We start from the raw sequence: 14,548 nt of genomic DNA, 5'->3' as shown, positions 1-14,548 counted from the left end.
GTAAACCCACACATAATGGCTCAGCCCAGCTAGGCTAGGTAAAGCCGAGGTCGAAGTGGAAATGATGGCATGATGGCCTTTCTTTCATTTGAGAATAACGAGCATTTTCTGAGGGCAGAGGAATCACACAAGGAAATCAATGCTGCACAGTCTGAGCTTTCAGAAATACACTCTGAAGCAGAAGGCTGAGGGGAGGAGAGAGAAAAAAAAACACTAGGACCAATGCTAACTCTCAATAAGCAGAGTCTTGGAAAGAAATCCAGAACGTTGCAACCAGATCTGAATTATACATGAGGGAGTGACAAATGGATACACTTTACTGCCGCCCAGGGGAAGACTGTGAAAGTCGTGTCAGCCTAAGCATTGCTCTGTTAGTCTGTTACCCTTTTAGCCAAACCACACACAAAACAATGACAACACAGAATCTAAAACTAACTTTTAACTTGAAACACTGTAGAAAGAGATCCTCTCAGGCCACCCCCTCCCACCCCCCCCCACCCCCCCCCCACCCCCCCAAAAAAAAAAAAGTGAACGCTTAATTGTTATATTAAAGCAGAACAAACAAAACAATTTCAGTCACAAGCACTTAAACAGGAGCATCTACCCAGATTACATACATTCATTGCTGAATTAAACTGCAGGATAATGTCTTCCACTAACTGAAAATAGTCAAAGATCAACCACCCAAAGTACTGAAGTATTGTCATTACCAAACAATATCAGGGAGGCAAGGTTTGGTGAGTGTGAGAAGCAGAAAGGAGAGGATGTGGGGGACAAGCAGGAAATAATAATGCTGCATGGTCACAAGAGAGACAGGGTAATAAAAACCAGGGACAGAGAAGAGACGTACTGAGAAAGAAACCAAGAGCATAATCTTCCATGAACGAAACGTTGATCAAAACAGTTAAGAACACTGACAGAGCAGAAACGCCACTACAGAAGAGGCCAGAGATGAAAACCAACAAGAGAGTGTGCAAATAAAGACACAAGAGAGGTGCAAGTAAGGCATGAAAGCATGCAGCATGAGTCCAATGAGAAAAAAACAGAAAGCCATGTGTCTCCCAGGAGAAAGGCACAGTAACCTGAGCAGAGCCAGAGGGTGGATTAAGCTTCAAAGACAGCACGAGAGAATAAGTACAGAAGCCTTTCAGACAGGAAACACGCTCACATGCAAGAAAACACGCCATTTACAGCACATACATTTATATTAAACAGAAACAACTGCAAAAAAAAAAGCATGCATACAACCTACAAGATGTAGAAAAACTACAGGGGATATTTTTAAACATGTGCATATCTGGTGAGTCAAAAAAAAAAAACCTCTTCGCGTTATCTTACACCTCGAACACTTGTCAAAATTACACTTGCGCGATTAAAAAAAAAAAGTACATCAACTCTTCTGCTAAATGTGCTTCCTTATCCACAAATGTCAGAAGCGCGAACAGCTTTCTCAAAGTTTATGTTCAGAGTCTGTCTACATCTGTTTATGTCTGATAAAGCAGTACAGAAGCAGGTTTCATCCCAGAACCAACCTGGATGTTGGCTTGCAATTGAAAATGCATTCTCGGTACAAACCGCTCCATGGATTCCAAAAGACAGCTTTACTCACTCACAACTGTTTATTTAGTGCCCATGTGTTGACAAAATCCTCTTTAATTTAAAAGAGGTCGGCATTTACTATAACTCTGAACATAGTTTGGCCATAACCTCTCATTTTACGAGTGTAATTACTGTAGATTGTAAATGAGGTGACATTGTGAAAGAATAGTTATGCAAAGATGTTTTCATTGAGGAGGTAACGGTTCCAAAATATCTATTACTGCACAATTTACAGTTAAAAGATGTTGATATTGTCTGTCTCTGCAGTGAAAGGTAACATTTAGACTTTGTCGATGCATATCTACTTCACTGATGTTACTGATCAGTGTTTATGAAAGGGACCGCTGGGAAAAATAAGTCAATTTGAGGAATCTAACTAAATAAAACTGTGTTTATCACCATAAAACAGTTGATGATTGTTTGCAAAGCACATTTCAGGTCAGGTATCTGAGGCTATGTACAATACAAACCACTGTCTTTATTGACGAACCTCGAAGTTTGGTGCTCAAACAACAAACTGCGATATGTCATAGCATAAATGCATTGCACATATCATTATTGTTGTTATGACAATTCAGGCTTGGCATGTTGATAGAATATCGGTTTAGTAATGTGGGAGTGAGACATTTGGTTTGGAAGCGATTTTAAAGATTTATTTTAGAAAGTACAAGCAAAAGGGCTAAGATGCCCTCTTCATAAAAGTCTGAAAAGGTTCAGACAAAAAAAATAAAATACTGTGTGAATTTCATGGCTTCAGGCAATACCAGTCAGACTTTCCTTTAAAGCTAAACAGGTTGTTGATCAGCCGTTCTGCCTCATTCGACTGAATTCTTTGATATAGATTTCTCTTAATTGAAACTTTAGGCAATTTAAATTAATTTTTTAAGAATTTAAGTCATGCTTTGCTAGGCAGTTTGAAAGAATGAATTTATTGGTTCCTATTAGATAATGGATGCCGGGGTTTACTGGTAATAAGGGCTCAAATCAAAGTCGTAGCCACAGTGCCATGGCGACTTCACTCCCCGCAGTGATCACAGGGGAGAAATGCCAGGGATAAATGGGAGCTAATGATGAGCTAAAGATCAAAAATGCTAGAGAGTAAAAGACAGAGATGTGGGAAGGGATATGAACATTAAAGTGATAGGTTATTCTGATGCCTTGGTGATCCCTGAAGGGCATTAAACTATTTGCCTTGCTCTTGTTCCACAGAGTGAAGGTCACGAGCCAATGGCGATATGCTCCAGAGTCTGCAGAGTACATCCCCGGGCAAGATTGTTACAGGTGGACAACACGGTGCCAGGGCCAACAGGTGAGTGTCTGACTTGAGCTATAGCACTGTATCCTGCTGACCTAGTGAATCTGTGGAGTCGTCAGAAAGTGACATGCAGGTGCAAAAGCTATGAGCAAGAGAGAGGCGGTGCAGAAGTCTGTGCCAGGGCGGCGATCTGATCCGGCGAGGCAACCGTAAACCTCAGCAGCACTGAGCCTTCGGAGAGACGTGCCGCACTAATCAATACAAGCTGACGCGCGCACGCAAACACACACAGATGGGTGTCTTTATATGATTACATATGTCACCTATTCATTTCAACTACCAACTATATCCATTTAGTGAAGACATTTAGTGAATGAGAAAAATGTGACTGTATACATATTGGTGAATGAAGAAGTTAGTGAGAGCTGGTACTTGTGTGTACTTATGACTTTATGCACATGCATCATGGCAGACCCGGGGAGTGGGGACTTTTTCTCCAGTCTGACACGTCGTCAGAATGTTTATGACACAGCTTTAGGATTAGGTTTAGAAATATGAGCCAAGGCTATGCCTTTATTTCAATAATGGATGAGTCAAGAGGACAGGGTTAGGGAATACGTCATGTCAATGAGAGTCCTCGCAAACACAGAAGTAAAGTGTGTGTGTGCTGGATCTTGCAGCAGCAGGTGCAGCCGGAGCCTCTGATCTCCGGATGTGAAGCTTCTTATCAGTGATCCAGTGTTGGATAGTTTGTCTCCTCCCTACATATCTCTTCCCGAGACAGATAACATCTGACTGAAACACTTCAACTGGAGAGGGGTGAGCAGGTTTTTGCCAGTCACACACACCTTCTTTGGATTCCCTCCAACTTTCAGGCAAATTATGTTTTTTTTTAGTCTTCCTCCTTCTCATGGAGATGCGGTCCTTCACACAGTCGTGGCAGATAAGGAAAGTCACAGGCCAAGCTGTCTTTTAACATGCAGGGATGGCTCTACTCCCGGTTGTACTTCAATGCAAATGTTGCTCTACATTTCCTTTTCCGTACCCTTCCCACTGCATCCCTGAATAACTCTTTCCTCTGTCTGATTCGGTTTTGTGCTCATCTCTTCCCACTTGTTCTTGCTCCTGCTTATACGCATGTTTACACTTTGTCCTCTATCTTTTATTTTGTCCTCTCCATCTCCTCATGCTCTCATTTGCATGGAAACCCTTGTTGTGACTGCAGTGTCGCGCACATAGTGTGAGAGTCCACTGTGACTCCTGTCCTGCAGTAAGACAGACATTCGATAAGTGGGAGGAAGTAAAGAATAATGTAAACCATCTGGGATTGTTATGGGGACATAGTATTTGCATCGTAACAAAATGTGCACTGAGAAAAGCAGGGGCGGTGCTTTGAGTAGGATCAGGGGGACTGACACTCCACAATCTCGTTCAGTCTGGACTCGGGTCTTTTGGCAATATTTGACTGAAAACTCCTGTTTAGTGACAAAACAGGATAGAAGTTCCAGTTTGGACTTACATTCACTACATTATAGCCGCCATTCTCATTGTTGGCATCAAACTGAGTAACAGATGTACAAAACCAATTATAGTCTTGCATGAGACTCTTGTTTATCTTTCACAATTACAACACACCAATTCACAAATGGATTACCACTACAGGCTGGTGCAGACAGAAGTATAAACCAAAAGAGTCAATTTATACTGAGTGGGCTTTTAGCACAGTGTTCCTAACATAGAGTTACTTTTCATTACCCGTAATGGATTAACTATTATGCGTAAATGTTCTTTCTACATCTGCATAATCGTGTGAGTGGGATGTACATTTTGTCTCATCGCCATCTCCTATTTCTGCCAAATGTGAAACAGACCAGTATGTGCGTCATGTTTAGTAATTCCTATGGCTTAAATTGCTCTTTGGTATATTATCATTTATCCAATACTCTACCACATCATCAATATATAGTGTGATATAGCCAGATTTCAATCATGAAACATGAACAGAAAAATATTATATGATGACTAACAGTGATTTTTAGTATCATGATGTTAAATGAAAACTGCCACTAACACCTCATGCTCATTAATTTATAGACTACTGCTTTGGTATATTTGATATATATGATAAAACACTATACTCTAGGTTGCTCATATGCTTTATGGAAATATTTTAATTTCATTAACTGACAGAGCTTGGATTTTACATTCATGACGTGTTTTCATTTGTATTGTTGCAAATATTACTGCCCACTTTCTCCTGTTGAACGATAACAATTTCCACCTATACAAAAGACTGGACAAAGACTGGATGACAATGACTTTCAATCTGACCTTGGCCATGGATTTAATTAAAATCTCCCATCCTTCACATGACATTATGCACACCATCGAGAATCGAGAACATATAAATATAGAAAACATGAGTGAGCAATGTAGAATTCTTTTGATGGATGGATGGATGGATGGTAAATGTGATGGACTTTAAAGCAGATATTCAAATCCAAAAGCCACACTCAAGGTCCAGACTCAACCCCATGCACCGCAACGGCAGCATCGCTTCATATGCTGATATGAGTGGGAAAAACAAGACAACGAAACACGATGAGTAAACATTGGGAGAACAGTTGAACTGACTTGAGAGATGCCTGTTAAAAGAATCAAGGAGACAAGCGACTATGAAAAGCACACATTGAAAAGGTGTCATCGGAGAGTGACCCACAGAAGTAAAGTCCTATTATCAGGAGGTAGAAACCATGTGTAGGAGAGATATAGGTATAAAGAGAGAAAGAAGTAATAGAAGAAGAGAGTAACAGAAGGAGACACTACTAAAGAAGTGGTGAGAGCCCAGAGGGACCAGAGGGGTGGCTTTGTGGCCTTCCATAATGGCTTGCAGCCAGTGCAGTGATATAACGCTGCCATTAAATAGTGGATACAGGCCATTAGTTTGGCCGACGAGAGTGATAGGGGGAAGAGAGCCTGACAGCCCACAAATAGCATTCACGCAAGATGGAAGCAGAGCAGAGATCAATCAGAGAGATGGGAGAAGACTGGGGAGGACAACAAAGACAGAGGAGGTGCTGCAGAGTAGGGTGGGGTGGGGGTGGGGGGGGGCACTTGGCGAGCTATGAGCTGAGAGGGGATGCAAGGAGGATGGAAAGCGAGGCCTAAAGGCCAGAGTGGGGGACGGTACCCTTTAAAGGGTCACGGGGCTGTGAGCTAGGTGTGACTGTGTGCAGAGCTCTGGTGTGTAGCACACATTAAATCATATGATAAAGCCCCTTTTGCTCTCAACCACTGGGCTATCAGTGACACTGCATACATCACTCCCTGCCACGCCCCTCTCTGACCTTCAGCCGAGCATCTTTCATATCCTCCACCACATTAACATGGTTTCCTTATGGTCCGATACAATGTAACTCACCTCAGTGGGTCTGTCCATATCATGTTGATGAACGACTCTGTCGTATAGTGTCTGGAGACGGTCATTCGCAAAGTGCTTCTCTGGGAACCATAACACTACCACCGATTCAAATGTTTAAGTATCACTGCCTGAAGGTCCACTTATGTTTAATCATGAGTACTGTTTGAAATCCTAAAGGGTTATGCTGTTTGACACCTGGCACATAATATTGCAGTGTTTAATAAAAATGATGCATCAGCAGATCAGAAAAACACTGTCAGGCTCAACCCTATGGAGGTGTTATTGGTGAAAAAGGTTTGAGTTTGTAGTTTTGAACCTTGAGTTGTATATCTGTATATTGTTTTTCTCTCGACAACACCACACTTACACATTCACAAATTCTTAATTACAGGTGCACAAATTGTTTTCCCACAAATGACAGATTAAAAAAATTACAAGCTCACATTTTTCCGACAATTGTTTGCAATACATTTGGTGGAAAAATATATTTGTGCTCTCGAATCAATGGGGAGTTGCTCTCCATGACAGATTCTGTTTCGTTCAACTGCAAATCACACATCGCAGCTCTCAGCTGAGATATCTGTTGTATTTGTGGAGAGAAAAACATTCTACAGGTATACAACTCAGTACGTAACTACAAATTCCAGTGCTCAAACCTTTTTGAACAATAATTCGCGCTTAATAGCAACTGGTTAAAAACTCTGATAAGGCTGACAAATTGAACTACTAATGCTTGACTTGAATCATATCTGGTGCTACAATCTTAAACATAATTTATCAAAGTCACGTCATTAATTGATGGTGGTTTCATTCAATACCAATGGGTTCAAAAAGTGCACTGACAAACAGTAGATTTGGTCACTAACTATGGCTAAAAGTCCATCTTCAAATCGATATTATAGGGTTTTTATCAAAGTTGTTTACACTGCAGGGTTTTTTTCACAGAATAAAGAATCAGTCTCTGCTTAGATGGTATTGATGGTATTTATCCTCACAGCACTTTGCGGTTGCATTTTCAGTCTCATGGTTGTGTAAATAAAACCAAGGCAGGCAGTTTAACTACAATTCGACTAAAATCAAATCTAACACTTTAATGTTCCGTGATGTTTTTATACTGTGACAGAAGTCTTATTCAAGCTTTCATTTAAAGTCAAATGACTACGTTTTCTTTGCCAATTTGCCATGTCCATTTGCCATGTGTTGGTATGTTTGTTACTACAAATAGCATAATGATCCAGATATAAGACCCCTGATTATAATATGATTATTCAGAAATCTTGCTTTTTTTCTTTTAACAAATAAATGAATTGTATTAATTGTAAGCGAATTAAACAGCTGCTGTTAACGTTCATAACTTTCAGTAATAGCTATTACCAGTCTTTATTAATGACCCATGCTCCAGTTTCACCTGCTCCTGGTCATCCTCACTCCATGCAATTCTTCTCTCTTAGCATTTTAAAACCTTTAAATGGCTTATTAACAACATCCAGCTGGCTTGTCAGTCCCACCGGTATGATCACCAAAGCAATTTTAATTACAAACACCCGGCGTTTCACTGGCTCAGTCAGACGTCTGCAAATTGCATCCAAACAACCTTGTTTGTACTGTTGTTATACAAAATTGTGCATTGAACCAGGAGCTGAAAATTTGAAAAGTAGACCCTGAATACATTACAACCCCACTTATTTAGACGTTTTCTTGGAAAATATTTATACAAATGCAGTAATTGTGAACCATGCCAGTCAAAATTTGGTCACTGCTTAATAATTTTACAGGTGATGATGGGATATTCCTATATCTGAACCAGATATCAACTATATATGCTCAATAATTTTAATGTTAAGCTTTTCGAACAAACATACAGGAGGTAAGAAATCTCCTGCGCTCCAATTGGCTTCCAATGAATCCGATGTGTAGAGCCTCAAGTCTCCCTGCGTCATTTGTGGTTTTACTGAGCTTCAGAGAAAGAGGTTTAGTTGGCAGTGTTTGTGAAAAAAACTCATTGTGTGCTGCGCTCTTCTCCATCCTACCCGACCCCCATCTTCCTATCTATGTCCCTCCACAGTGCTGATTTATGGTCCCATCCTTGTGTGCACTCATTCTCCTGTTCCTCACGCCTTCTCCGGGCAACCACAGACCCACGCAAGCAATTACAAGTCAAGTCATATGCTTATGCTTAAAGCATAGACTTGTGCAGCAGTGTGTGGTTGACCATGTAAGGGTACAGAGGGTGAGGATGGGCGATGCAGGATGGCATTTAAAAGATTTTTTTACAAACACTTCAGCACAGCCATTCTTCCCACAGCAGTCAATTTTACTCTTGCTTTTGAGAGTCAAAAACGTTGAAGGTTTCTTTAATAATTTGTCACTTCATTCCATAAATCTTCCATAATGTATTGGGAGATAACGGAGAGTGTTTTTTACCGTTGACAAAACATCTTAATTTGGTCATAAATGAATGTCGAGGAGTAAAAAGTGAGTGGGGAATCTCAGAACCCTGCAGAGGAGGCCATTTCAACCTGGCCCAGAAAATTCTGCGGTACAATCCTTTAACACTCCACTGCTTTTGCTGCAGTGCCCTGTATTATGCACCCATCCCTCTATCCTTCCATCTTTCTTACTCTCTCCACCCGCCGGTTTTCTCCCCCACAGCCACACGCTTAAACTGCCACTGAGCTGATTCTTATCCGGTGTCTCTCAAGCCAGCAGGCTGGGTGCACGTGCACAGATACTATTAAAAGCAAAAATACGGTCTAAACACAGCAACAAAATAAGAACAAGTAATGCAATACAAGTAAATGTTGTTGTCTTCCAACATGCATACAGTATGTGAATCTAATAAATAGCTGAGAAAAAGGAATATATTACCCTTTGCAGAAAACAAAAAAACACAAATAAATGAGTATGGGTATTAGTGGAAGCTTGCTCTCCTAACCTTAACAGGATAATATGAACTCATTTACCAGCTGGGACCTGCACAGCAGACTTCTGAAATTAGATCCCTTGCAGTTATTCAATTAGCACAGATACCACACGTGGAAAGGGTGTGGACGAAGTGTAGAGTGTAGAGGAGAGAAAAGGAGAAAATTGCAGGAGGAGGGAAACGGGAATAAGATGAGAGATGCCATTCATTGAATATGCAAGTGATTTCGGGGAGAGGGAAAAGTGTAGCGCCAAATGAACGTGAGAGTGAAGAGTTGCTGAAGAGTTGCACGGGTTCATTGCCACATGGAGTTTTAAAACGAGCACATTCTGCGAAAAAACAAACAAACTGAAAAACAATTCATTGCCTTGTAAAAAAGGCTGCAGAGCCTCTGCTCACATTCACAGGAAAGCCAAAAGCAGCGAGCACAACTGAGTGAGCATTTTACTGTCTATGTCAGTGACAAGGAAACAGTTAGAGTAGCATTGTGCAGAGCCGTAAACACACTGCTGGCCCATGGGAAATCGATACAGAGCCTTGGAGCGTAGTATTATACTGCTGTGATTCTCTCTCTTTTTACTTTGCACCCACTGCACTCTCCACTAGCTCGCCTGTCATCCTGCCTTGCCTATCCCAGGCTAACCTGGCTTACCTGACGTTCCCCGGGATTATCCCATTCATTTCTATTACAGCTTACGACAGTAACAGCCTCACCACACAGCCAATTTCTCCCCACAAAGAAAACGCTGTTATTGGATAAACAAGGATCCAGCCAAAGGGACTCTCTGGCACAATGCTTCTAATAGAGGCCCAGGTTTTGATTATTGGGGGTGAAAAATGATGCCATCTCACAGCTACCTGTGCCTTTAATAACTGTAATCAACACTGGAAGACACACACACACACACACACACACACACACGCGCGCGCGCACACACACACACCACTCACATTCCTCCTCTTTGGGGTCCAGCTGTGTGACACTGATGGAGAGGCGGTCCACGCGCTCCTGGAGGGAGTTCACCCGGAAGGAGAAGGTGTGGGCCTCGTTGAACAGCTCTCCAAACAGGTCCTCTGCATATTTACCTGTACACAACATGAAACAGCCTTCACGCTCGTGATGACACTCCTTTGGAAACCGACATCACTTTGTGTGAAAACTGATTGTGTGGAATCATTAGAAACATTTACAAATTGTTGTCGACAGTATAAAGTGGGTGGAGAACACGTTAGTGTAACTTATTCAAACACAATCAAAGACATGTAAAAACGCTTTTCTTTTGAGCCAGCTGTCACACTTCTGCAATTACCGATGCCGAGGATTGGAGAAACACTGTATCAGTAGTGACATGAACTCCCGGTGGGAGCAACTGGTGCAGGCTGACTGCTCTGATAGAGACGTGAGAACTAGAGATGTCTTAGCAGAGCCAGCCGCGTGATACCGAGGAAAAGAGAGATGCAGATCGAGCTGAAGAGAATACAATTTTTCCTTTTACACAGTGAGACATTTCAAGCAGTGTATGTTCTGCGCTTCTCTCCTGCTAAATGTAGGAAATGATTGTACTTTATCGACCACGAGTCCTTTGTGAACGGAATCAAAGTCGTGACACAACTCGTGACCATATGGTGCAATGTGCAGCAGTTTGGTTCTTTTCTCCCCTCCCGTCACACACTTTCCATCGACAATACACAAATTCAATCTACAAGTACAGAGTTGCTTGAACAGAGCAAAGAATTGTATTCCCACTAAAGCACAGAATTACTTCATGATACCTCAAACAAATATACATTTAATACTGGAGGATGTATTTACATATATTTAAACTGCTGCCATCATTTAGTCTTTGAATGCCCCAATTCATTTATTCCCTCCAAAGGCCTTTATATTGTTAATTGTTTGTTTGAATATTCTTTAACGGAAAAAAATGCAAAAATAATTACTCAGATTAATCTTTTTCAAAGACCAAATCAGTTGCTTTCTAACCACCGAAGCGCAAACATAAACACTTACAGTGTGAAGCTATGTTAATCTAAAACGTGTGCATCTGTTCCTGCTTTACTCACTGAGGCTGCTGAGCTGGCGGATGACGTTGGCCAAGGAGATGTTAGTCACACACTCCAGCTCATTCTTGATGTTCCTTGGCAGCACTGTGTGGCACAGGTGCCGGGGCTCGATGGTGCGCTTCACCAGCGGCATCCTTCTGCTGCAACGCCGCTCCCTAAAGGAGTGAGACAGACAGGAGAGCGGGAAGAGATGACACAAGGTTAGCAGTGGCTTCATTCTCTGGGTTGTTTTTTTTTTTTTTGTAGTATTTTATGCATAGCACAATTTTAAACACTGATAATGAATGAGCGCGTGGATGCGAGCACACCTACGACGTCACCTCAAGCTACAGATCATTTGCGGGAAAGGTTTATGAACGACTTCACGAAATTAAAATGACGCATGACAACATTTGAAATACTCGTAGTCCTTAACATGTATTTAAAAAAAAAAAAAAAAAAAGGCATGTTTGAGCCTTAATAGGGGAATCAGTCGCTCAATATACACCTTGCTGCCACATTTAAATCTCAGCCAAATCGTAAAATGTCTCTGGATTCAGGCATGTCACACAGCACACAACACTCTCACCCACATCTTAAAACATTCACAGCACACACATCAGCATCTAAAAGAATCAGACAATCTTAAATACACATATATTGCACAATGCTCAATTTATCGATTAATTGTTGCTTTGCCTCCTCAGACGGCCGGATCTGCGGACGACAACAGAAGTTTCAATCAATAAGTTAAAAATAACAACGGTGTGCAAATGTCATTTATATGTACAAATGGCATCATCTTAAAGTGCTGTGTGGCTCCAGCGTCCCACAAACATGCACAGGATTAAGTGGCATAGAAGATGAATGGATGGATGGACTCCTAATTTAAAAGATTTTAAAATGTTGCTTTATTCTGGCTGCACTTCACAAATATATTTTCTTTTCACAGAAAACGGGATGAATCATAAATATATTTAAAAAAAAATGTCAACCGACTGATTATTCCCACTCTCCTCACAGCCAGATGTCAGTTTAATGACGGCGCAGGGAGAAACGTGACTGTCTGCTAAACAACACAGCGATCCTTCCAGTGGCTGCTGGGATACTGTCGAGAGACGCTTCCGTCAACAGCTTTCATAAGCTGCCCTCAAAGCCCCGACAATCACACGGCAAGAGATGTCAAAAACGATATGGGCAAACACGAGAACCCGAATGAGCTTAAGATATAAAGAAAGGAGGAGACGAAGAGGGCACAGTGCCATCACAGCAGGAGATAACACCAGTTAGAAATGACAACACTCCATCTCTGCCGTTCGCTTGTGTTTAATTAGAGGAAGCGTGCGCAGCACTGTGGAGATCAGGTGCTCGGACGGACTGACTGAGTGGCCTTGACAGTGCTGAGGCTTTATTCATGTGCTGATTCCACTTTAATTGACATCTGTTGCTTTTAATATCTTGCTGTATTTTCAGCCAGGCTTCCATCACCAGGGAATGAAAGTGATAATTGACAGTGTCTATGAAAGAAAAAAAGAACAGGTCAAAAAAGGACATTCTAGGAAGTTGCGCCGTCATAGCCAGTTTAGCGGAAAGAGGGGGAGTCCAGTAAAAGACGGAGCAGAGGTGATTCATCTCGGGTGTGTCTTAAATGAGGGCATCGATGACCGTAAAAGGAATGAATGAGAACATGCCCGCCTCTGTTGCCTGCGCTGGAGTGGTTTGAATTAGCTGTGCAGGCGAGTGACAGCAAAACAAACGTAAACACAGTGTCAAATCTCAGCCCACCTCCACAGTAATAGCAACAAGTCCCCTCTTCTCAAGACATTTTCCTTTTGCTTCCACAGTCTCTCCATCACTCGTGTATTTTGCATGTACTCGCCTACCCCTTCCCAGCAGACAAAGACACATTTCACAGCCTCCATTATTCAGAGAAATGAAGTGTAAACCTGTGAGTTATCACTTCGAAGGTGAAGGTGTAAATTGATGTTGCTATATTGATCTTTAACAAAAAGACCGAGCTCCAGTTAAAGTAAAAATGTGAGCGTGAACGACCTCGACACACAAATAAGGCTGTAATAAGTGAACACATTTCACAAAAATGCCAAATCCTCTTTGATATTCAACATTATCATTGTTTTAGTATTATTCTTAAACTTTGAGTTAACTTAAGTTGAATGCTCATGCACACTCACACACCCCCTCTCCACGAGCATGAACACTCTATTTGAACCATTCACCTCCCTTTTCTTTCACTGTAGATTTCATGAATCAAAAATTGATGTTTACTTTTTATTCACTTCCATCTGTTTACCTCCTGAAAGTAGCAAACATTTCTGTATTTTGTACGTCGCCGGGGAACAAGTGTATAATGAAAAAGAAAAAAAAAACACACAGGCGGATAAACAGAGTAGCAAACAAAAATTCAATCAGTCAATCTTAACTCTCTTTACTGGTGAGCCATATGCATGCAAACAAGCTTATTTAACACGCACGGACATGCACGCACGCACGCACGCACGCACGCACGCACGCACGCACGCACGCACGCACGCACGCACGCACGCACACACACACACACACACACACACACACACACAGAAACATGTTCCTTGTCATCTTGCAGACTTACGCCTCTGCTCATCTCTCCATCTTCAAGGCTTTTCTCCTTTCTTGTCTTTCTACAAAAGAATGTGTTGTCCTCATAACAACCTTTTCCCTATTTAGTGGGTCATAAGAATCATTTCCAAGGATGACAGTGAACAGGTTTATCTTCAGAAGTCAGAAGGAAATTAAGCTTACCGATAAGATAAAGGTGACAGAAGGAAAAAAAACAGGCAGTCTTTAGAGGACACTTTTATGAGATTAACACCTTTATTTAAGTAGGGATTTCGAAATAAATCCAACATACAAGGAAAGACTGACTTGATTGCCATGGTGCCAAAAAACAAACTATCTGGAGCTGACGGAAAATTCATATTTAATCCCAGAAGCACAACGTGGTGGCACATAGAATCAAGTGTGAAGTGATGATACTGATTCATCGGTGTGGTATTTTCAACAAAAACAAGCTGAAAGTCTACTGGCGTCTCAGAATAAAATATGGATGATTTAAAAGGTTCTTGTGTTAAAGTCTGAAGAATCCAATGACGTGCTACTACCCTGTATTGCACTCACAAGTAATCTTATTCCACTTGATTATTTTATTGTTAGTAACTAACTAACCAAACTAAAATGCCCAAAGTCAAAATCACAAAAGTCTGAGAAAATAACTAAAAACAACTAAGTCAAAAGTCTCCAATCGGGTTCA

The 14,548-nt window shown here is 41.4% G+C and overlaps 1 protein-coding gene across 1 annotated transcript in view; it reads right to left on the bottom strand.

Annotated features, from left to right (window-relative positions):
- The window catches only part of wasf1 (WASP family member 1), a 62,373-nt gene that overhangs the window by 24,925 nt on the left and 22,900 nt on the right, over positions 1–14,548 (bottom strand). The window contains exons 2-3 of the mRNA XM_080513858.1: positions 11,263–11,417; positions 10,150–10,284 (exon numbers count right to left, since the gene is read on the bottom strand). Coding sequence (XP_080369984.1) covers positions 10,150–10,284; positions 11,263–11,395 — 268 coding nt within the window. The 5' untranslated portion in view covers positions 11,396–11,417. The remainder of the gene's footprint in view (positions 1–10,149; positions 10,285–11,262; positions 11,418–14,548) is intronic.

Source organism: Blennius ocellaris (genome assembly GCF_963422515.1).
Source record: "Blennius ocellaris genome assembly, chromosome: 18".
In the NCBI taxonomy this organism is placed as follows: domain Eukaryota; kingdom Metazoa; phylum Chordata; class Actinopteri; order Blenniiformes; family Blenniidae; genus Blennius; species Blennius ocellaris.
The sequence above is the reverse complement of the archived record's forward strand: the minus strand, read 5'-3'. Positions and strand labels throughout refer to the sequence as shown.